Raw genomic sequence first — 25,458 nt, forward strand, 5'->3', positions numbered from 1 at the left:
TAAGCTCACAGCACTGTGATAAGGTCATCGGTAAAAACAACAGATTAACTAGCACGTCGAAAGAGGACAAACATGGGACGGTAGACCCACATAATTAATTGCCACTGGCTTAATGACACTTAGTTTGGCATGAATTAAATTAATTTCATATCAGTGAAGACAAAGCCCCGGAAATGAAGAAAATCAACAAAGTTTCTTTACTGTAAGTACTGCGGGCATTTGAACACAGCTCGTTTGAACTCGCTGTGGGGCATTTTCAAAAATCCAAATACGCGGAGGGGGAGGGGGTTAGAACTGCTGGAAACGGCTAGCGGCTGATGCATATTTAAACACTGCTGCCGGAGCGGGTAATGACGTAAATTGTTCACCCTTTGAAAAGCAGGGGGAAATGACGAATTTCGGGGGTCGCGAAAGGTCGCAAAAGGTTTGGGGTCGCGTTTGTTAAAACACCTTTTATGACGTCCGTTGTGACGCACAAGAGCGTCGTGCACGTTGATTGGTCAGCAGTTTAAAATTTGTATGGCGCCATCTCACTTGGGCCGTCCGTGTTTTGGTGTGCGTTTATTGGTTGAAAAGGCAAATAACCACTTGCTCACGGACATCAAATTTTGACGGAACGAAAGTGTAAATCAGAAACTAAACACTTGTGTGAAATATTCCGAAGCTCACAGGCGTTCCAAAAAGAAAGAAAGAAAGAATCGGAAACTAAACACTTGTGTGAAATATTCCGAAGCTCACAGGCGTTCCAAAAAGAAAGAAAGAAAGAAAGAAAGAAAGAAAGAGAGAATGAAAAAGAAACAACATACAAGCAAAGTTTCAGCTACACACTTTGAATATTTTTTAGCAGTTTAGTTCTTTTTCTCTTAAATGACTAATCAAAAGTTCACAAGAGAGCTGCGCTGAGGTCGAAACACGAACCATTTTTCTGGTGTGACCTTAGTAATTTGGGGATATTTTCAGTTATAAAACTTCTTATCTCTCTTTACTTCCGAGATCCTGTTTCCGAGAGGCACTTAAACATGTCATGGGGAATATCTTATATCTTAGTTCGATTTTTCAATTTCTTATACACATATTTCAATACCTTGTTCACAAATGGATTACTTTCAGATCACCAAGTGAATTTTCAAAGCTAAGAAAGAACGAGTCGCAGTAAATTATTTTCGTTGTGTTTTATAATTCATGACTATTAAATACAGAGGAAGAACCTGACAACCCCGGGGGGGGGGGGGGGGGACTCCCATATTTTTTAGCAAAAAATCGAACAGCAGACCATGTCTTTACACTACGAACACTAGTAGATAAATATGTCAAATCTCACCAAACAAAAATATACGCATGTTTTGTGGACTTTAGAAAAGCGTTTGATTCTGTCTGGCACGATGGGCTTATGTACAAGTTGTTACAAATCAATGTCGAAGGAAGCTTTTATAAAATGATCAAAAGTTTATACTCGAATTCTACGTGTTCTGTTAGAATTGGAAATAGTCAAACGCGATCTTTTCAATACAGTAGAGGTGTGCGTCAAGGCTGCATTTTAAGTCCTCTGCTCTTAATCTATATGTTAATGATTTAGCCTTTTCGTTCAACAATATTTTGTCTGACCCGTTTATACTACCAAATGGCACCAAACTCAGCTCATTATTTTATGCAGATGACTTAATTATATTGTCACGATCAAAATTGGGATTACAAAATTGCCTTAACAGTTTATCATCATTTTGCAACTCATGGATGCTAAATATAAACCCTAAGAAAACCAAGATAATGATTTTTCAAAAAAGCACAAAAAAATGCGATTACACCTTTCACATAGGCGATGAATTAATAGATATAGTACAAGACTACACTTACTTAGGAACTCGTATTTCGTCTTCCGGAAATTTCACGCTTTCGCTTGAACATCTTCGACAAAAAGCTCTTCATGCTTTCTTTAGTCTAAGACGACACACTGATTTTAGTACACTGAAACCTTCACTTGCATGTAAAATTTTTGACACAATGATTCAGCCAATTCTAACCTACAATAGTGAAGTGTGGGGTGCCTTTGTTAAATCAGATTTTAAGTCGTGGGAAGGCTCCAGAATTGAAAAAACACATTTACATTTCTGTAAACGCTATTTAGAAGTACATAATAAGTCATCCAACGTTGCATGCAGAGCTGAACTTGGCAGATTTCCTCTAATCGTTGACATAAATAAAAAGATACTTAATTACGTACACTACCTCCAAGGAAAGGATGAACATTCTATAGCAAAACAATCCCTAAGAATATCTGTTGACCTTCATTATAGCGGTCAAACTAGCTTTTACTCCAGTCTCATGAAGATGAGTGAATACTATAATTTCCCCAACTTTAATTATAACACATTGAATGAAAATAACATCAAACAATATATAGATCTTATGAAAAAGAAATATATCTCTAATTGGCACCAAACCCTTCAACACTCACAAAAACTCAGCTTTTATTACACAATCAAAAAAACTTTTGACCCCTCTGCTTACCTAGACCTCACAAGGAAAAACGCTTCTAGGAAGGCATTAGTGAAACTAAGAATAAGCAGCCACAAGCTTTTGATTGAAACAGGAAGATACGACAACATACCCCGTAATGAAAGGGTGTGTAATGTTTGCAACCGTAAAACCATTGAAGACGAAATTCATTTTTTATTAGATTGCCCGAGTTACTCTTCTTTAAGAGATATGTTCTTTTCTAAAATAGAACCTAGCCTTCCATTTATACGACTATTAGTAAAAGAAACTTTACTATTGCATATAATGAACTCAACAGACTATTTTATAAACACTCAATTAATTTCATTTGTTTCCTCGTGCTTCGAATTGAGAGATAAACGTCTCTCCGGAATGATTACTTCTCTGTATGAAAAGTTTAAAATAAGCAAAGACTTCAGTTACTTTATTTTATTTTATTTTAAGTTATCTTAAGAATTAGTTAACGAATCAATAATTAGCTATGAATAGCTTTTGCAATACTGTATTTGTTATAGTCATGCAAATAAAGCTTGTTGTTGTTGGAACAGACGCGGATGCTCGTCGGAAATTTTGAATTTAACCCCTAAAGAAGACCATCTGGGCGTGGCTCAAGCTTTTTGTGACCCCTAGAGGAGACCAATCTGGGCGTGGCTTAAGCAAATTTTGACCCCTAATGCGGTAAACAAAACTTTGACTTCTGTTTCTCTTCGCGGAATTCTGTGTTTCTTCACGGAACCCTAAACGAAACCTTGGCGGCTTACAATATTGGCGCTTTGCCCGGAACACCCTAAGCGAGACCAAAATCCAAAATTTACACCCCTAAGCGAGACGACAAGCATCCCCGTCTGTTTCATATGGGAGTCCCCCCCCCCCCCCGGGCTGACAACGTCGACCCTGTCGATCCGACGTTCACAGGTTTCTATCCATCACGTCTTCGCCATCCGTAGCCAAAACACTATTTTATAAACATTTTCCTGAGTTTTAAAGAAAAATCAAAATAGCCCATTAATTTTCTTAGGGATACTAGTAAAGCGAGCTAATCTTAACCACGCGTGCTTAGCTCGCTAAGAAAAATAGGGACCCTCTTAAGCACGCTTCCTTCCGACGGACAATAAAGGTCAAGAAATTGTCTAAAATTGACGACAGTTTTTTGGTGTTGAAAAGGCCAAAACATGCGAACTCTGGAATAAGCGCCCCTGGAGGCTTGTTCAAGACAGAACGGTGTTATTGAATATTCAACAGGGAAGACTCTGGAAACGTTCAAAAGAAGGGTGTCATGGATGTGGGTGTATGAAGCATTGGAATGCTTCCAACACCCCACTCCACCCTTGATCCCTTTGTCAAAAGATCCCCGTCACCAGTCCACATCGCGTTCTCATGCTATTCGTGGCGCGGTAGATAAACATTTTGAGATGTGACACTTGCACGTTAGAAATGAGTTGTTTCACGTATTATGAGTGTTTTGGGGAGGCGTTTTCAGTTTATTGAGTTAGTCCACGTCTGTTGTACTAACTAAGTGATGGCAGTCAAGTGTAAAGGACAGTTTACGTCGAAAAACACGTCCAATATTGATAATTTGTGGCGAGCAGGCCGCAAGGTAGCATGGCCGGCATGGGTTTCGTGAAAATTCGAACCATTGCAGTTTTACTCTCGCTGTCTCTTAGTTCTTCTCTAGTGCTTTGGTGGATGACCCCGCCTGACTATTCTATCAAAGGTAAGATGTTTTGTTTTCTCTCCTTTGGTTCTTGAGATAATTCGCCTGTTTATACCCTTCAATGGAATGATTTGGAATCCTCAACGCGCGCAAATTTTGTATTCGTGTCTTTGGCTTGGGAATAAATTATTATCAAGAAGCGGACTCGAGTGGTCTTTTATTTGCTCTCACGGAGAAACTTAAGTTCACTTTTCTGGCTTACAAGATTCTTTGAATTTTGTTAACGTTAGGATGTTATTATCACGGTTTTTGTCAACCAATATACGCAGGAGATAGGGGAAAATTTTATATTCGATAGAGAAGCGAGGTTTGAATTACATGCGAGAGTTTTATAAGTTTACTGTTGTTGAGTTTTCTGCCCTTCCCATTGGATTCATAACAGTTTCTGGTTTTCCTGAAATCTGTACGAATAACTTAATTTGGCAGGTCTGTTCCAAGTCTTCCAAGTGCTTCCTCAAAAATTATCTGTATGTGAGTTTGATATCTGACATCTGTTTATCATAATCCTGCTAGCCATCTGAAGAAACCATGTATAAAACTATTTAACATGGCCTGTATAAAATTCGTTTATTTTTTCCTCAGTTGAGAGTGTAAATTACTTTCAGCTGTTTTCCCGGAACCACCATTTTTTTTACAAATTGTATTATTTTTCTTGCTTTTTTTATGAAATGGTAGGCAGATTACAAGTCTTGAAAATTAAGCTCTAGCCAAAAATATTATTGTGGTTGTCTCATATTTTGCCAACCTAATAAAAAAGATATCATCTGTCGATATCAAATTTACCATAAATGATTTTGCTGGCCCCATATAAGATATGCATTTAGCTGTCAAAATCATTGGAATTGAACAAAATTTTGTAGTTGCTTTTTCCTGTGACAGGAATAAATAGCAAATTGCAGCTGTACTATGCATAAAATGCTGTTAGTAGCAGTATTTTATGTGTAGCAATTTACAGCTAGTAGAAGTACTGCTAGTCCTTGTTTGGAATAATTGGACCTTTTATCACTTAAATTACTTACATTCTAATGGCTTTCTAATTTCCTTTCTCTCTCTCAAAAAATTGTAAATGTGGTTTTTTTTTTTTCAATCTGACAGTGAAAGATAAGATTATCAGAGATTCAAACTAGTTCATTAAGAAACAAATTAACTATTATGTAGTATTATTTATAACAATGCACTATTTTATCTCTGTTATTAAACCATCCTGGGTGGACAAGATGTTTTTGTACTTCGATCAGCAGAGTCAGTTTCCAATGTTGATGTTGATCACACACAATTAAATCTGGCTAGGGGTCATGCCTTTTTGAGAGGTATTGATTCCATTGCATAGAACAATAATTTGGCAACTGTACCCTGCATTATTTTTTCATATAATTTTCTGGTGCTTTTTCTTTCTTTTACACAGTAATTATTAATAAATTGGTATTTGTACAATGTATGAATCTTCCACCAAGTTGCACAAGAAAAATTTCCAACACATGAGGGATTAATATTGTTGTATGTATCCCACTTTTATCTTAAGAATGTTCTATATTCCATCAGGCCCAGACTTTGATATTTGGGTTCAAACCTGGCTGCTTTTTCAGTGTCCTTGGGTTATCTACATGTTTGAGCATTTTATTTGGGCACAAATTGAAGTTGACCTTTGACTGCAGGTGTCCTGTGTCTCTCTTCATCAAGTTCAATGGGTGTACATAACAGAATGATTTATTTGAGAAAGGAGGCAAAAGGTTTTGCAGACATATTCTTTTATACTGCACAATTCAGGGCTAATTGTGGTCATAATTTCAAATTTGCACCATCTCACACACTCCCAGTTTTATGTACTGCCTAAATAATGTACTCCACTCAGTCTCATTACAATGTTATGAGGGTGATCTTTAATGAGGATGCCAACATCACAAAAGTGGTTTACAGAAGGGTCCTCCAAAATTATACTTGTGACGATGCAAAGAAATGATCATAAAAATAAAATTAAATCCAAGTATTTCCCTTTATAGACAAGGATGGTTCATTAACCTTGTCAGACAGAAGAGAAACCTTGTTGCAGAGGTTACAAAGTGTTCAAGCTGAAAACACAGAGCTGAAGAGGCAACTGAAACTCACTCAGAAGAGGTTGGAAAATTTGTATGCAAAGAACAGTCAACAAGGTAGGTTGTAATTTATCAAACTGGGTAATGTGGGAACATAAATAACATTGAATTTCTGCCAAAGTGGAGTCAGCATGACCAGTTGATGTTTTATGGTGAGAAGATTCCCTGCCCATGTTATGGGCTGAGTTTGTTGCTTGTTCTTCCCCTGCTTGGAGATTGATAGCTCTTGATCCCCTCCCCTGTCCATTGATAGAGCATCTGGGCAAAGAAAATTTATGAAATAAAGGTATCTGTGCAACAGGTGCAACAGAGACAATAACATTATTGCTTTTCTAGTTAATCAGATTTCTTTGGTGTACTTTAATCCTAATCCAAGAATAATAAAGTTTGTTATTAATACCGTATTTACTCGTGTATAAGTCGAACTCATGTATAAGTCGACCCCCCATTTTCAAGGTCAAAAATCGGATTTTCATCATTTCTGGCTAAAGAAGAAAATTTCAGAGCGAAAGAAGTTTCCCAAAAAGTTAATCTCTTATTTCTGAGAATGTACTGTAAACATGGTGAATATATAAAACTGCAGAGCAAAATGTAATCGTGTGCGGTGAAGTTTATTAGCACTTGTTTATATCATCACGATTTTCGGATTTACGCTCACACGAGCACGTTGACTTACTTGAGAAGTAATTTACGATATTTTGAAGTAAATAGCATTGAAAATGAAATCTTCTTGCATTTAACTAACCTTTATCTCAATGTTGAGTTTGAAAGGAGATTAAGAAGACCGAAGGAAAGCCGTAGATCGCTCGATGAAAACACCGCCATTTTGGAAAACTTGGTAACCAAACTACAAATTTGAGGAGTACTGGTAACTAAGGTAGCTCCACGTGCTTTCCGTGCCAGGGGCCCGTTTCTCGAAAGTCCCGGTAATTTCCGGGCCCGTTAACTTATCGGGCAACTTATCGGGCAACTTTACCGGGCCCGATAATGCGTTTCTCGAAGCACCCGTAAACTTGCCCGGTAATTTCCGGGCCCGGTAAAATAGAAGACCGTTACCAGGCTCTTGCGCGCGCTCCACGCTCGTTCGCAAAAGAAGGAGAACGGCTTGGGACTATGCGTAGTTCATTCGATTCCATCTCAATTCATTCGATTTCGCTGCCGATAGAAAAGCACGACAGGACTGTATTCATGATTATTGAAGGACAGTTCAATACGCGCTAAGTTTAACTTTGAGAGTTTTTCGTTTTTTCAAAGGAGAGCAGCAGAGAGAGAGATCATTATTTTGCATGATCATGTAATTTAGAAACGATAATTAGTTGCCTGAAGTAGCTCGATTCTTGTTCTTGCCAATGCCTATCGATATAAAGTTCTTTATTGTTTGTAACGTACATTCGTACTTCACATGGATAACCGAACTGGAGATGACAGGTTTACATTATTATTTTAGAACGCACCAGTGTGAGAGGTAGGTATATGGAGATTTCAGGTAAGTTCCATTTCAGATTTGAACTGCTTTCTATTTTGTGGATTTCATGGCGGCCATGTTTGGCATGCCGCGTTCAATTTGCGCGGGAAAAAATTGTGTTATCGCGTACTGTGCATCCGTCAATCCAGTGGCCTGTTGTTTTGCAACAAACGTTTTGCGGCGTTTAAAGGTATGTTATATTTTTTTCATTATTATCACACTGACTATATATAAAGATTTTTGTTGTTGTTCATTGTTCAAATCAAATATTGTATTTTATTTTCTTTGTTTGAAACATTTCTCGAACCGCCTCTTAGTTTGGTTCCCCCACCCCCCTAAAAAGATAACGCTTAGAAAAATAATTGAAAAAAAATAAAAGAAATTATTCCCCGCCACTCCAAAATTAATCATCACACATCACTGTATGACTATACCTCGTTCTTTGTGTGAGATCCCTGGGGACCACACAATAATGGAGTGGCGGGGTATTCCCTAGTTACTCCAAATCCATTAAAATGGTTATTCAACAAACCAACTTTCATGGAGATGAGATTTTTCAAAATGATTGGGGTATTGGGTATCATCACACATTTTGTGACTTTATTGACAATTTTTTGTAATTTTAAAATTTAACACATGTAATTGAATAGATGTCTGCAGAAAAGAAAGCAAGAGGTACTCGATTCAATCAGACCATGAGCAAGGCACTTGTGCAGGCTTATGCAAAACACCAAGTAAGCTAATTTTTATTATAGAAGTGTCTTGAATGTTGACATTAATAATACATTAAGTAGTTAAAATGTGAAAAAATGTCCGATAGAAATTTATGTTTCTCAGTACCTAGCTACAAAATCAAATGATAAATCAGCTTGACATTAAAGTGAAGAGAAATGGGCAATAGTTTAACCATCCTGTTATAGCAACAAATTTTCTGTAAATAATAACTTACTGGGTGTGTTGAAAAAACCTTAGATGTATTTTTTATTTTTCCCTAGTATATCCTTCAAGGTAAATTTTCTGACACTTTAACCTACGAAAAGAAGAAAGAGGCCTGGGGTTTTGTGGTGGATGCCGTGAACGCAGTCAATCCTGGGGAGAGAAAGAATATAGAGCAGGTAATGTCAAGTAGAAAAATAAGATATGCAACTGTAACTCAAAGTTTTTTCTTTAGAAAAAGCTTTCTTTTTATAAATCTCTTTCAATTTTTTATCAACAGCAAATATTGCTTTTAAAATTTTTCTCATAAATATTGAAAATTCCTAAAAAATTGAAATGTTGTTAGGTGAAGAAGAGATGGGAAGATATGGCGGGGATTGTGAAAAAAAAGGAAAGGGAGGCAAGAAATAAGGAACTCCAAAGATTAAGAGTGACTGGAAATGGTCACTTGGCAGATGAGGTAAGTCGGATTCTAAATTTGCGCTATACTTGAATTATTGCCATGTCTCAGAGCCAACAAAGATTGACTTTACGTTTTCAAGGATGATGACCTTTCTCAGCCATGCCTGGATACCTTGAATCCCTCCGAGAAGGAGATTGCCCACATTTTAGGGCCACAGACATTCATTGGGATCAGTGGAGGTCATGATTCAATGGGGACACTTGGTGAGGACTATATTTGTGTCTTGATCTACTCCAACAAATTGTTGTGGTTGTACCAAGGGTGTAAGAGTAAGGTGGGGTAATGTAGCTAAGGAGGTAGAGGTACCGGCATTTCCTTCCCTTTGTTTTTTCACTTCAATTGTTTTCCTTTGTTCCAAATAAAGGGCAGACAAGCAAAGGAAACAGGTTGGACAAGAAAGTGGAAGCTGAGTCAGAGGTATTAATTATTTCTAAGTAGTTTTTCATACAATGTAAAATTGGTAAAGCGTGAACATATAAAAGCTACACTCTCAGACATGTAAATGTATTTGTTGGGACACTTGCTGCCTCCCTTGCCCCTGTTGATGTTGGTCTGCGAGATCCCATGCACAAACTGCCAATTATACGTAACAACATTGTAAGGGGGAGAGGGGACCGACAAAAGAACATCAAAAGCTGCCTTATGGAGATGTGTCTCAACTAACTCTGTCTGGGAGTGAAGGTTGAAAACTACAATTTAACACATGTATCTTTTCTCTGAATTACATTTAAATTTGTACCGTACTCCAAATATTAAAAAATGATAGAAAGTAAAGTTACATTTTTTAGCATGGTCATCTTCATGAAGTATGTTTTGGTTTAAATTTTTCAAAGGACTAGGATTTTTCATTGCCTTGTACTCATAATCTGAAACAAAGAAAAATCAAAGTCAAATCGGTTTGATAAAAAATTTTACCCCAAGACAAAATTTTAACCGCAACAGATATAAATTGATCATGATAACATCCCAATAATAATTATTATGATGATGGAGTTGATGTTTAATTTAAATATGTACAGGAAGTCATTCTGGCAGCTGAGGAGGTATGCACTGCTGGTGTTACAATCAAGGTAATATATTTGCATTTGAGTAACACTTAACAAGTTCAAGACGCTCACATGAAAATACCATGCAATTTCTTGTGTTACCATCAGAACTATTTTAAATCCTGTCATGGTTTACATGGGTGAGGGGGGAGGGGCGAGGGGCCAGGGAGGAGGATGCTAGTGTAAAAGCAATGACAGTGTGAGTATAAATACAGTATGACATTTTTTTGCAATAATTTTGGCTGACCAGGGTTAACCAGCTATAAATTTAATAGAGCTAATATGATTCAACTTTGTAGGATTCGAAAAACAGTGTACAGGCCAGTCTAAGCCAGTCGAGGAAAAGGCCTCCACCAAAAACTCTGGCACAAGCCCAGCTGGAAGTAAGATACTTCTAACTAGGAAATTTATATTTCAAAATAATCTAATCACCAGTCCATTTTGTCTGTATAGTCATTTTTAATTATTAGAATCTGAAAATTAATAAACAAATCAAATACAAGCTAAGGTATTCAAGTGACTTATTAAGATAGGTAATCAAATAGCTACTATTTTATTCTCAATATTACATACACTGCAACTCAATGTATTTAAACTTTTCCTTTATTAAGTCCATATTGATACATTTATACAATGTATTGAGCATCTCCAATATACATGTATCTAATTCATATGTATTTAGTTTATGCAGTACATAGTTTAAAGCTGCAAGAATTTCTGGAATTGAGGCCTTAAATGGGTAAAGTTATGAGATGATATTTTTTGTTGGCAGAACTAAGCAACCTTATATATTTAAGATTCATACTATTTCTGTATACATGTAGCTATGATGATATTGGTTGGAATATACCATCATTATCATTGGTTGGCTGCTAAGCCCTTGACCGCAAGCAGCATCCCTTCAGTATCTCCCAGGAGGTACTGAACAACTGGAGATTATGAAGTATAATTCATTGAATTCTAAGGAAAGTATTATTTTCCTTTAGTACTTTGAAACAGTCACTGCTTATTACAAGCTGAAGATGAAGAAGGTGGAATTAGAAATCCACCTCCTACAAGGACAGAAGAGTGAAGGTATGTATTTAAGTATTTATTTTTAAATAACATTGCACTCTAAGGCAGACCTCTCCCAACCAACTCTAGCTTTGAACATTGTAGACTTCTATGTCTGCATTAGAAGTCTGATATAAAGAAACGAAATCTTCATTGCACCTGTGACTCTGATCAATGTTGAATATAAGGGCCATATAACTCCAAAACATAGTTTTACAGTCCACAATACAAACGTATATGTTGAAGTTTAAAGTTTTCTTTTTGTAATTTTTATTTCCATTTGTCTTGTATTCCTTTATTAAAATATGAAACAAAGGAAAATAAAAAATAAAACTGGTTTGAAAAATTTTAAATAAAGACTGAAAGTTGAACTACACAATTGTATACTATCACAACTTGACTATCAAATTGGATCCCAAAAGCCAAAACAGGTAATATTCTTGCCTGATATATTTTACATATATGTTATTATTTGATGGTTTAACATATAATATGCATGGATGTTTTGCAAGTTGCGTAGCTAGGAAAAATATGAGCAATGGGCAAATGTCTGCGTGTATTATATGTTAAATCATAAAATAAGGACATTAATTATTCCACTACCAAAACATTTTGTATTTTGGCCTCTGTTTTCAGGTAAGAGTGTTGAAATGCACACTGCGTTATCTGTCAATCAGTATATGGCACACACAAATGATGTAAACAGCACAGCTGTTTCTTTTTGTTCCGTTAAATGTTCTGGTCCTGTTAAGAGTTTATTGTTAAAAAAGTCGATTAAAAAGGGCCCAAACAGGTCAAAGTTGTGTTTGTTGAATTGTTGAATCCATCTGTATTTGCTCTGTTGTTAACTGGTCAAACCAGGCATTGCAGTGTTTTACTGTCTAATATTTTGCCTATTCTCTTGACCTTATTTGGTGAAATGGTGAAATAGTGGAATAATAAATCAATTTATTCTTTAGTCATCCTAAACTGACACTATTAATTCATAACTGAATTGTCTCTGAGTGTCGCTTTAACACAGTTATTATACTGGAATGAAACAATTACATATTACTAACACCTTATACTTTTCTATTACTACTTTTGTTGCAGTGCAAACCCCATCTGTTGACCATGAGGACTTTTATTCACATGGAAGCATGTCACAATCAGAGTTTTTGTAATATAGCAGTTTTTTGTAATATAGCAGAGAGAAAAAAGAATGGAAATACGGCCAGAAAGGTCATGTGGCACTTGTACATTTACAAAGAAGTATCTCTAGGTGATAGGAAACCCCAAGTGCCATAAAATAGTTGAAGAAGAATCCATTTGTTTTGGGCTTAGCCCTTCTTCAGTGGATCAATGTCAAGTTAGTTCATTGAAAAAAGTTGACTTTTCTTACAATGAACTAACTTGACATTGATCCACTGAGGAAGGGCTCAGCCCAAAACAAATGGATTTTTTTTCAACCATTATTTGGCACTTTTTTGTTTTTATCACCTAGAGATACTTCTTTGAAAATTAGGTCTGCCACATATAAAAGAGACCTATTGAAATTGAGAATAAAACTGATGCAACTGTCTCATATCAACTGCAGAGTGCTAGTGTTCACTTGTTATCAACCCCCAAAATTCCCTTCCAACATTTCAAAAAACAAACAACTTGGATGTTCTTGCCGAAACTTTCCAAACTGAATGTGTTTGGGTGATACTAAGTTAGGGACGCTGCCTACTTTTGTTACTGTGCATACATTCTGCACACCTTGAGATACTCGGGTGTTCTACTGATACCTACTAATACAGGGATATTTTTGCACAGTTTTAAACTATACAGAGAAAGGGCAAACTAAGAAAATGCTCTTGGTATCCAAAAAAAAATTGGAGGTAACCATGCATTTTGCACAGACAATGAAACTTCAATTTGGAAAAAAAAAAATAAAAAAAACAGCATGCATTGATTTTTTACTGCTTTTTTGAAAAATGGTTGCTAATTGTCACTAAAATTTGCCCTGCTACCGTAAATTTTCTTTCTGGATTCCAGTAACCCTTGCTAAGTCTCAAAGTCTCAAACTGTGCAAAAATACTTTGGAATAATTTAGGAGTCACTGTCCTTTACTTAATTAAACACATTATTTATCAGGCGATCTCTCACCAATACACCAGCATTATTATGAAGGTGAGCTGGCACCTCAATCACCAAGTCTGGTTCTTGAGGGGGTTGCTCAACATAACCAGGGAGGGGTGTGTTGTCATAAATGCACATATTATGTAGTACAGCAGTTGCTGTAATAATTGTGCAGCAACGACTAGGATCAAATTGTAGGGCCCCACCAGATACATCGAGGCAACGAAATCTGGCCTTCCATAGGCCAAATGCCCTCTCTATGGTGTTTCTTGTTTTTGTATGGGCCTTCTGATATTTCCTTTGGGGTAGATTGGAGACATCATTAGGCCTAAAGGGGGTCAACAAATAGGGCTGGATTCCATAGCCACGATCTCCAAGCAGCCATCCATTTCTTCCACCACCACCTTCCAGGTGTGCATGGAGCATACTGCTGTTGAAGATGGCAGAGTCGTGAACAGACCCATGCCATCTGCACACAAAGTTGGTAAATGACAGTTGAGCATTGCAAACTGCCATGGCATTGATGGCATGGAAGCCCTTATGGCAGACATAAAGGTGTTCCTGGTTGTGTGGTGCCCTAATGGGGATTAAAGAACCATCTACTGCTCCTATCACACTGGGCATTCCGGCGATTTTGTAGAAATCAGCCATTGTTGCCTGTAAAACAATGACAGAATCTATAAGCCTTAACTATCAAGCAACATACTTCCTGCCTGTTTCCTCTAGAATTCCTAGATTCAAAGCTCTTATTGCCTATGTTTTAAGAGATCCAGTCCAATGAATTCTCCCGCTCTCAAAATTCCAAAAAGTCACCCATGTTGTGATTATGGATATTTTCTGGATCCGCCCTTTGTATAAATTTTGAGAACCTGAGAAATTTCTGTCCTGGAAAGCTTTGCAATAAATCAGATCTGCACAGAAATCTGGCACAATTTTGCAAACCTTTTCATGCTATGACAATTTCGTATTTCAGTCTAGCTTCAAGAGGTACTTACATTCAGTTCAGTGTTTCTGATTGGAAACACTATCCAGTCTGCTGACATGTTTTGAAGGCATTCTGAGACAGCTACCAAGGATCTGCTAGCACTTGCTTTCGAAACTTCCATTGTATCAGCAACTACCTTCAGGAAACTCCCTGATGCAAAATAGCGAAGTGCTACAAGAACCTGGAAAAGATTATGAATGTTATCAACATGAATTCTTGCAGTGAGCCACAAACTTATCAGGATCAGAATGCATATAATCCCTTTACAGTAATGTTTTAGCAGAGATGAAGCTTAACAAGCTATGCAGACCACCGAGGAAACAATACACGCGTTCAGAAAATTGAGTGTCCTAAATACAAATACAAATTTTTATAGCAGCTTTAGTAAGTATACAAAATATTGGGAATAACGAATAATCTCACACAAGTTTTAAAACTGAAAACTTAAGTTCAACTGGCGTGATTAAATCGTGTTCTCCGGCAGACATCAAGCACTATTTTTACCGATGCCAAATCGACTTTTGTATACACTGTTTTATATCACACAACAATCTGCAATCAATTGAAATGCGACTGAAACTATTTTGCGAAAAAAGAGATGTTTCTTTTAGTTCTTTATTCTCGTTTTTCTAATGTGAGTACAGTACGCTTCTTATTATATTTTCCTCTAGCTAATGCAGGGAACGCCATTTGTGTATTTCGAGTATACGACTATACGACTCTCATCGCCATCGCTCTGTTCAATACTTGTTTACGTTTATCTGGAATATGTCACACTTCTAACTTTATCCTTCTTATGAAATTTCTGCAAATTACAACAAAGGAAACAGTTTCGCTTTCTGTGAATTAGTTTTGCGTGACAGGAACCCATTTTTATGCTAAAAAGGAAGCCATTTCGGAGTAATAGTAATGTGCGCCTTCGTACGGCGAGCGAGCCGTGTTTACATAACAAAATATAGATTTACTCAATCTTACGCCGTTTGTTGCTAGTAACACTAAAATAAAAATAATGCTTAATTTATATAGCGCCTATATGCAAACACGCTAAGCTTTTTTCAAACAATATCTTAAAACAACGACAACAACAATAGTTACCTGCGTTTCCGGAGCCAGCGGGCAGCTTCTCGCTGTGTTTCTCTGCAATTCGTGTCCCAGTTCGTCTACGAGCCACTCAATTCTAGCTCGTGATAGCCGGAATCTTTCAACGACCTCACAATCAGCCATGTCGGCCAGAATGGGTCTTCTTTGATATAACCGGGGTCGTCTAGCTAAACAGAAAAGTCCGCCTCCGGCCGCCATTTTGTTTCGTGTTGCAACATTTGCGATTTCCCGGTAAGTTGCCCGGTAAGTTTACGGGAGGTCATGACCTCCCGTAAATTACCGGGCAACTTACCGGGCAACTTACCGGGATCGTAAATAACGGGAGTTTCGAGAAACACCCGTAAACTTATCGGGGGCTTACCGGGCAACTTACCGGGCCCGATAAGTTACCGGGACTTTCGAGAAACGGGCCCCAGGTCACTAAGCTCCTGTAATCTTTTGATGAAAACGAACGTTCAGCACCGTAAACGGCAGCGAAGCTCTAAGAAAAATGTCTGCTCTATGTATAAAAAGACACAGCAGAAACATCTCCAGTAGGTTTGTGTTTCAACCACGTAATATTTTATTTATATTTCATTTTTGTTGACGAAGAATGCACCGAAAACTGTCAATACTCGAACACAATTAGAACTGGTTTTGTAAACTTGGTTTCCCTAACGGACTTCGAGTAATTGTTATGCTAATTTCTTGGGTTTCTTGGTAGGGTTTTTTTGTATGACTCATGTATAAGTCGAGGGCGATTTTTTGGGCTGATTTTTTGGTCACAACAGGTCGACTTATACACGAGTAAATACGGTAATATTGGATTAAGCAGCCTCAGAACATACTTTTTTATTCTGTTATTTATTATTTATTTTTAAATTTTTTATTTATTTATTTAATATACAGGGTGGTCCAGTCAGCAGCAAGGCTGTTATTCATAGGGGCTCTGTAAAACCTTAAAAACACTAATCTTCAATAACAATTACTAATTACATCTTGGTGTTTTCTCTCCATCCTCACAAAATAACAACCTTATGATTATTATATAGAAAAAAAGATTCTCGCAGTTATCTACGCAACCAGACCATTGCAAAAAACCTGAAAAAATTCGGACTTGAATGGGATTTGAACCCATGACCTCTGCCTGAATTATTGTAACTTTTCTTTTCAGGTTTTTCTTGCAACAGTCTGGTTGCGTAGATAACTGCGAGAATCTTTTCTTCTGTATAATCTTTCATCCACAGTGTGTGTACATGTTTCTTATGATTATTGTTCTCGATTTTATGACATCAGCAACACAGGGAAACAAGACTACAGCATGTGTGAATGACCTCAATCTGTATCGCTGTGAGGTAAATAAAATATCATTGCATTTTTTTATTCATTTTTAGTGGAGATTATAACTTTCAAATTTCGTTCCATGCTTGAATGAGAAATTTTCATCACTGTCTTGGTGATTCACCAAGTTGATATGATGTTGTGGTGAGGTGGTATGTTGGAGCGGTTTTTAATTGAGTGCCTTAATACCAAAACCGAAACCAAAGTACAGTAATAATTACGTTGACCAATCACAACTGACATTAACAATACAATGAACCAATAGGAATTCAAAGCAAATATGTGAAACTGGCATCAAGCACAGGAAAAATTGTGTGTGACCAAGATGCAATAATAAATTGGTTTTGGTTTGGCTTCCTGGTCTTTGAAAAAATGGGGCAAACTTTGCCAACCAATCATGGAGCCCAGAAAAGCAAAACCAAAGTAAACATGAATTACTTTTGATGCTCAACTGAAAACTGGTCTTTGTTGCTGCTGTTGTTTGTCTCATCCTGGCTGTAGGTAGAAATGCATGTTTACATGTACCTTTTACTGGACACATTAATTTTTAAACCTTTTCATTGCCAACACCAGCGTACCCCGCTGTGCCAAGGGAATGTCATGTGGTGTTGTTCCATGAGCCATTCACCACACGAGAGAAGCTTGTTAACTTATCTTGCTGGCCTTTACCATACAGGATTCACAGATTTGCTCGATTTCCACCATCATGAGCTTCATCGTTGCTGCTTCCCTCAATTTGTTCTCTCTTTTTGCAGGTTATCCACATTGCAGTGGTCTGTGCAGGCCATAGTGCAAGCCGCCAAGTTGTGACACTCATAAAGTCTATTTTATTTCACCGCCGTAATCCCCTTCACTTCCACTTCATCTCAGATGCTGTCGCAGAAAAGATTTTAACTGTTCTGTTAAAAACTTGGTCAATAACAGCAGGTGAGAGTTTACAGGCTCTGAATGTACTGTATAGACTCAAGTCTGATCTACAGTATAACAACGAATGTCAGTGTTAATATCTAAAGATAAATTGGCCACCATAAAAAGATTTGAGTGCTGATGTTTCAAACATTAGCCCTTTGTCAGTCTGAGAGTGAATTGTATTTGCCCTGACAAAGGGTTAACGCTTGAAATGTCAGTACTCAAATCTCTTTATGGTGGCCAATTTACCGTTTTTTTTCAACTCTGTTGATAAACCAAACATTCGTTTTTACTCCCAAACCAATGCAGCACCAAAGTTTCTTTAGAAACTAACCCACTTTTACAGTGAAACACCCTGTTTTTTGTACAGTAAATGTCTGGTTACTAGCTTTAATATTACACTGTATAATTATGTAATTCACCGGCCAGGTAATTGATATGGGAGAAACTGTGTCCAAGGTCTTGATTACAGCCTGAGACAGCAGGCTGAGGGCCATACTCAAGACAGAAGGCACAGCTTTTCCCAATATGAACCAACCTACATGTATGCTGGTGAATAACATTTTTATTTTTTCTGCAAGAAAACAAGACACGGGTCTTGTAACAAATCACGCAACAAATCTGCCCAGGTTGGCTTGCAAAGATAAAAAAATTCCACCTGCTGCTGGAACCAATCCGTTTACATGATTTACAGAATTCTGCCAGCTGGTGTACCGAGATAAAAATAATACAGCTGTAGCAAAAAACACTGACTGACTGACTGATGGAATGACTTAGGCATTGTTGCACTTTTGTCTAGTGAATGACATGTAAGTCCCAGTAGCAACCACTACCACCACCACCACCACAAGTAGGAGTACTGCGACTGCGATTGTGATTGCGACTACGACTACTACTAGTAGTAGTAGTAGTAGTAGTAGTAGTAGTTATAATAATAATAATTATTATTAGAATAAAATCAAAACCACGCAATGTTGTTATAAATTAGATTAGCCGGCACTTTTCTTCTGATGCATGCTTTGTAATTAACAAGTATCGTTTCCAATGATTTGATGGACAGTTCTTTCTTTGCAGTTGATACTAGTTTTTACAGCACAGAAATATTACAGGTGAGAAGACTCTTGACTCTTCACCTTGAACTATATGTATAGTAAGGTCGTTATAAAAATCTCAGTGAAACTGGGAGCCATTGGAAAGTTTTCTTTTTAAAACATGTCAAAACTATAAGTAATTTTTAAAGATTTTGCACTGGGAAAGTTAAAGCTCATACCCAAAATGTTACCCTTGGGCAAGACTTCATCAAGTCAGGTATTCCCAACTCCAGTCATTCCAGAGGTTGCGACTGTCCATGCAGTAGCTCTTGATCTCAGCTGTAGGTGTCAGAGTCCAGCGTGTCAATTTTCAACGTATTGGCAAATGCAAGAAGTTGGCCATCTCATGAGGTTGTACCATTTGTTAATTCCAACAACACCAGATCACTTTAAGCCTTATCCATCAATGCGAAAAACTCCTCCTCATCAAAAATGTTAAGGCCAAGCATGTTTGTCCAAGAAACCAGCTAATAGTTAATTGTTGTTTTCTTAAACCTACTAACTAAAGCAAAATTTGACATGTTAATCCCCAAATACCAATTATTGTTGTAGGTGATTTTTTAGCTGTTTAGCTGTGTTTGGCTATTTCTTGTTATGTCTTGCTTCTTGTTGACTGTGATTGTTTTTTAAATTAGTGTAAACAGCATTGGCTCTCACGATGATTCCTCTTTTTTTTGCTCTTAGAGTAAACATCGAAACAGAATATTGTTAAAATAAAAAAAATTGTGAATTTAAATGCTCCCTTCCCTTCATACCTGCTCCATCAATTTTAAAGCCTGTCAATAACCTCCAGATCTCTTGTTGGCATAAGCTGTACTTTTTGCAGTTTATCACTCTGCATCCATAACATGTAGGGGTTATTCTTTGTGTCAGTAACCTGTAGTTTTACTGTTGAATTTTCAGGAAAAAGTATCGTGGATACCCAATAATCACTATTCAGGAATTTTTGGTTTAATGAAGTTGGTTCTAACTGAGGCAATCCCACAATCTCTGGATAAGGCAAGTACCACATTTACATTCACTTGACAACATTAATATTATTTATTTGTAACAATTACAAAAAAAATACACTTGTTGTACATGTACATGTATGTCATCTTGAAATAGAAAATTTCTAAAATTCATCAAGGATAGCTTCTGTGTTCTGTGAGCACCAGTAATCAATTCAACAATTGTTGTTCAGATTCACACAGGTGTAGCTGCAATTACAATAAAAAAAATCAAAATAGTATAAACTTATTTATAAAGGTGCTTTTGGAGGATTGGTTGAGATTGAGGTAATAGCTGTCACTCTGTGCACCTGCTTATCCGTTATAACTGCATAATAGGCTGCAAAGAATAGTTGACAGTCTTACTGACTCAGTTTAACATTATCTTAATTTCCAGGTAGTGGTTCTTGACACTGATGTCATATTTGCATCAGATATCGCCGAATTATGGAGGATTTTTGATCAGCTAACAGGAAAAAAGGTCTGAACTCGTACTCTTTGTTCTGTTTTATCCTTTACCATCACCTTGCTAGATACAAGGACTTGATCTTGAAAACAGTATGGGCACCTTCCATTTGTCAGTACTGGCCAGCCAGATCAATCATTTCACAAATGGAATGCATCAATTTGAACGACAGTTTGTATGCCACTTTTTAGAATTAGCGCACACTACTCTCAGAATGTGCTGTTTGAAGAATGTTAAAAATCATTCCTTCATATTGGTACACTCCATTTATGTACCGACCAGTCTTGGCAGGCTAGTTCAGACCAATGGAAAGCATCCTATGACTTCAGTCTTGCTTTGGTGGGAAGATTCAATGTGCAACATCTGCATGTACAGGCTTCCAATTTGGATTGGCCTGCTTAAGCCCACAGTTCAATAGGCTGCTGCCTATTAAGAAAAAATTCAAGGAGCCCACAAGGGCCAAAAGCTGAGAATTTAGGACTAAGGAGCCCAACATGTGAAGTGCTAGGTGCTGCTGCAAAAAATTTAGGTGTCCAGGGCATTTTCTTGGGCGCCTCAGGCTACAGGGCTCCTGTTACACTGTAGGCAACAGCCTTGGTTCAACTGCTGCACCCCTCTCAAGGCTGACAATGTCCCAATCATGACAGCTCTTATAACTTCCAAATTTCAATGTGCACAGTGCAATCTCTGTAGCTGATCTTGCTTTGCCATCCATCCTTTGCAGGCAATTGGTCTTGTAGAAAACCAGAGCGACTGGTATCTGGGCAAGCTGTGGAGAAACCATAAACCCTGGCCTGCACTGGTTAGTTTGATCAGTCATGTGCTGCCGTGTTAAAATGTTAATGTACTGTAATGGCACTGAGATTTGTAAATGTTTCTTCTTTTCAACAAATACAATACAGTTTGTACAGTGTACACCAAAGTAAGTTGACAGGTGGAAATGTTCTTTCCTTGTGCCAGAACCATGTGTTGAGAAATTAAATCAGAGTATGAAAAGGGCTAAAACAATGAAGAGGGGACTGCACTCTTCCTGCCTGACTGTTTGCTTGCCATACTACACTGTAGGTGTCATGCAAAGCAAAATATTTTAAGTAAACAGAAAAAACTCAGAGTTTATGAGTGAAAACAAAGCAGTAGCTGATTTGGATTAGCTCGCTCTTGAGGTTATACAATGTAACTCTTAACAAATGTAAGTAAAATAGACAAGGAGTAGCACTTCCTGTTTCTTACAATATTAATGTCTAATCTACATGTAAATAAATCACTTTTTATTTCAGTGTCAATGTCTTTAGCGCAGAGCACTTATTGGGGACACTTTCCAAATCAAATTGGAATTTAAAGGTGTTGGTTTTTGAGGAAATGGGAAATACGGAGTACCTGGAGAAAAACCTCTCAGAGCAACGATGAGAACCAACAACAAACTCAACCCACATAATTATGACGCCGAGTCTGGGAATCGAACCTGGGCCACATTGGTGGGAGACGAGTGCTCTCACCACTGCGCCATCCCTGCTCCCCTGGGACATTTTCAAGGTTGTTGGTTTGCACTGTGCATTTGCATGATGTGATCTAGCTCCTGTAAATTTTCAATCCATGGAAGCCTTGACTCCCATAAAAGTTTTAAAAAAATTAATATATGAAAGGTGAAATCGCACTGAATTTTCTCAAATAAAAAAAAAATGGGTGACTTTCTGGACACTTTTTCTTGTTAAAACCTTGAATGAAGATCACAAGCTAATACGTCATAATATTTGTATAATCTAATGTAGGGTCGAGGCTTCAACACAGGCGTCATTCTGCTTGAGTTGTTCAAGTTGCGACAGATGAAATGGGCTAACTTATGGAGATTGACAGCTGAGAAAGAACTCATGAACATGCTTTCTACAGCACTTGCTGATCAAGTATGTTTTTTTCTTAATAACTTTGAAACTGTAGTTGTTGTTCTTGTACTGTAAATTTATTGCTTCAGTCAGGGACGTTTTTGCTTTGTTAATTGGTGAAAAATTAGCAGTGTTTTCTAGTATGTACCGGTATGCCTTATAACTAACTTCAGGCAAGATGTTCAGTGAAACAACTACAATTTTGAACTTAGCATAATGAAGGAACTTTAAAAGAATTCATAAATTAAATGATTTCAAATGAATTTTGCAATGTCTTTTATTTTTCAAGGATATATTTAATGCAGTGATAAAGAGCCATCCACATCTGGTATTGAAATTACCATGCACGTGGAATGTTCAACTTGGTGATAATACACGTAGTGCGGTAAGTGTTTGTAGATGCCATCCTCTATAGACCTTATGCAAAAATGGTTGACATTTTAATATTTTTTTGCCTGCATTCAAATTAGCCTCACTTGCCTCATTCAAGGTAAAATATTTTTTTTTTATTTTTGAACTCATTTACAAGGTTAGTAGGGCTAATTTGAAGACAAACAAAAGAATAAAATGTCTGCCATTTTTGCCTACAGTCCATTTGCTGGTACCCTCCACTTCATGTTGGATTTTGGTCATGTTTTCACATTGAGCTCAAATCTAGATGATCTGAAAAGTTCTCCTGCTGGACTGCTCAGCTCATGTTCTTATGATAAGGCAAATTGTTAATTACTTACATGTTTTTTTGCCCAATTCTAAAGAATGTACAGCTCTTCAGCTTAAGCCGGCGACACACCTGGCGATTTTATAAGCCGGTTCACCTCAATTAGTGTATAAAATCGCCAGGGCTGAGTTACTCGAAGCATGGTTAGCGCGAACCATTGGTTAAGAGGTATTAAAACCTATAGGTTGTCATGGTGTTTAACCCGGGTTAGCGCTAATGCTTCGAGCAACTGGACCCAGGTGTGTCGCCGGCTTTATGCTTGTTTTGGTTAATCCCTGCATTACATACATTTTCCTTCTGTTGGAAGCACTGTAATCTCTTTGCGGTTGCCATTTTACCTTTAGTTACCAGCTCTGTTGATGAACCAAACATTTTGTTGCTTTATGTAACGGTCAGTGGGATATTTTCAATGCTGATTGAGGAATAATTGAAATGTGTCGTGATGTTATTTAATAAATTATGGTAAACAAGTTAGGTTGAGGTAGGAAGTTTGCATTATACATGCATTTCTTCCCAATCAGTAGTTTTCAAATCATGGTAAAATAAATTGCTTGAAACTTTATACACTATATTCAACTGGTTTAATATATTTGCAGAACTGTTACAAGGATGTTTCTGAATTGAAGGTAAATATTGTAAGATTTTGAAATTAATAATTGCACATGATATGTCTGTATCTCCCTGTATCTTGAAATCATGTCAGTTGTCTTTTCCTCAGCATATTTTGTAATGTGCTCAGTGTGGTCTTTTCTTCTTGTTGTAAATATCATTTATTGTTTCAATTTGGAACATTTTTCTTTCTTTTTTTGTTTGTTTTGTTTTTGTTTTTGTTTCACTCAGATCTAGAAATCCCATAGCACTTTATTAATTTGTCAAATATCTGAGATGCAGGCAGTGAATCATTCTTTTCGAAAAGGAGGGAGCATAGAGTATGGTACCCCTTCGGTGGACTAGCAACCCATCCTAGGGGGTTGGGGGTGGGGAGGGGGAGAGAAAGGGGACTCAGATGTCCATGGTAGATATTCCCAGTCACTGCATGTGGTGTTAACCAGGTTAGGAATTTTAAGTTGTGGCCGCTGGGTCTACAAACACTCTTGATCTTTTTTACTATTTTCTTTGTTTACAAACACTGTCAGTAGTGGTGCTCATTGTCACAAACGTTACCCCAATTTTGTTATCTGAGTAGATACATGTACCTTCAGTGTGCCTCTGTGAAAGCATGTTGTTGTTGACTGTCATGTATATTATGCTAATGCTCAGGTTATTCATTGGAACTCACCCAAGAAACTGCTAGTAAAGAACAAACATGGAGAATTCTTTAGAAACCTCTACCTCACTTTCCTTGAATATGACGGTAACTTCCTAAGGTAATGAGAACTTTACCACTGTAAAATTTATGGCGGCTATGTGAGTGTAACTGCAACAAATTCAATTAGCCCTCCATTTTACATTATAAAAAAACTTCTTGGCGAGATGCTTTGCTTTATATGTATCTGACTGCAATGTTTAAAAATTTTAACAATCATCTGATTTTTTTGTTATATTTGTTGTGGTTTAAAATTTTTTTTGGATTGAAATTTTTCAAGCCAGTTTAATTTTTATTTTCTTTTGTGCAGTATTCATTACTATAATCTGAGACAAGGGAAATAAAATCAAACTGGTTTGAAAATGTTTAAACCAAGAAAACGTTTGAAACTTTTGTGTCATCGCTATGACTATATGCCATTCCAAAACAACAGTGCAGATTTACATGTTAATTTGGATATCAGTGAGAGCATTGTTCCTGGGATAACTCCCTCCCCTTGTGTGCAAATTCTCAAATGAATGACCCTACTTACTTGATGCACAAGTTGTCTTCTTCATTCTTACCAATGAAAATATATTCCATTAGCCCGAGCAGCTAGTTTTTGATTGAGTATTGTAAAATGAAAACCAGAGTTATGATACTATTACTCTGGCCAATCATAATAGACGTAAACAATGCAATGAACCAATCAGAATTAGAAGCAAATACATGTATCCAGTGTAAAGCGTGGGAAAATTTGTGCGACCAAGACACAATTGGTTTTGGTTTGGCTTCCCATTGGTTGAGAACAGGGCAGGGACTTTGCCAACCAATAACAGAACATAGCAAAGCAAAACCAAGGCAAAAGTGCAATTATTACTTTTGACACTGAATTGAAAACTGCTCTATCTTGTGCTATTGTGTATATTTTCCAGAAATATCCACACCCACCCCATTAAAGGTCATTGGAAAGTCTGAGGGGAATACGGAAGGGGGTATTCAATATAGCCAAAGTTTTTAAAATAGGAAACTAATAAAACTAAAAATTTCCAGAGAGGTGAAGGGGTCAACTAGAAAACATTTCTGTTTTGGGGTGTGGATATTTTCTGGAACAACATTCATGTAAATTTGTTACTACAAGGTTAATCAACTGTTGAAAGTAACAGCTAACATTAATGTATCACCAGCATTACAGCAGTATTGTTCTGTTATCGACCATAGGCGATGGATATTTCCCTGTGATGAGAGTGACAACAAAATTAGTGAAGTTACACAGGAAGTCCAAACTCAACAGACATTAGTAGAAAAGGTACAGTAACATACAATCGTGAAATGATAATTAGTG

General features: G+C 37.1%; 2 protein-coding genes across 2 annotated transcripts in view; both read left to right on the forward strand.

Moving 5' to 3' along the window:
- Window positions 1-3,868: 3,868 nt before the first annotated feature.
- LOC146484592 (xylosyl- and glucuronyltransferase LARGE1-like) overlaps window positions 3,869-25,458 on the forward strand; it is a 34,873-nt gene continuing 13,283 nt past the window's right edge. Inside the window, exons 1-13 of the mRNA XM_085104671.1 lie at window positions 3,869-4,210; window positions 6,211-6,360; window positions 16,731-16,789; window positions 17,531-17,702; window positions 18,759-18,793; window positions 19,679-19,778; window positions 20,166-20,245; window positions 20,955-21,032; window positions 22,000-22,131; window positions 22,400-22,495; window positions 23,425-23,454; window positions 24,089-24,195; window positions 25,335-25,422. Of these exons, the coding sequence (XP_084960797.1) occupies window positions 4,099-4,210; window positions 6,211-6,360; window positions 16,731-16,789; window positions 17,531-17,702; window positions 18,759-18,793; window positions 19,679-19,778; window positions 20,166-20,245; window positions 20,955-21,032; window positions 22,000-22,131; window positions 22,400-22,495; window positions 23,425-23,454; window positions 24,089-24,195; window positions 25,335-25,422 (1,239 nt within the window). The 5' untranslated portion in view covers window positions 3,869-4,098. The remainder of the gene's footprint in view (window positions 4,211-6,210; window positions 6,361-16,730; window positions 16,790-17,530; window positions 17,703-18,758; window positions 18,794-19,678; window positions 19,779-20,165; window positions 20,246-20,954; window positions 21,033-21,999; window positions 22,132-22,399; window positions 22,496-23,424; window positions 23,455-24,088; window positions 24,196-25,334; window positions 25,423-25,458) is intronic.
- LOC146484593 (uncharacterized) lies at window positions 8,140-12,437 on the forward strand. Its single transcript, XM_085104633.1, has 9 exons — window positions 8,140-8,502; window positions 8,764-8,883; window positions 9,051-9,164; window positions 9,247-9,370; window positions 9,532-9,584; window positions 10,187-10,237; window positions 10,513-10,596; window positions 11,200-11,287; window positions 12,359-12,437. The coding sequence occupies exons 1-9, from the start codon at window positions 8,419-8,421 to the stop codon at window positions 12,427-12,429; spliced, it is 789 nt and encodes a 262-aa protein (XP_084960759.1). The 5' UTR covers window positions 8,140-8,418; the 3' UTR covers window positions 12,430-12,437.

Source organism: Pavona decussata, unplaced genomic scaffold (assembly GCF_977016875.1).
Source record: "Pavona decussata unplaced genomic scaffold, jaPavDecu1.1 SCAFFOLD_32, whole genome shotgun sequence".
Taxonomy (NCBI): Eukaryota; Metazoa; Cnidaria; class Anthozoa; order Scleractinia; family Agariciidae; genus Pavona; species Pavona decussata.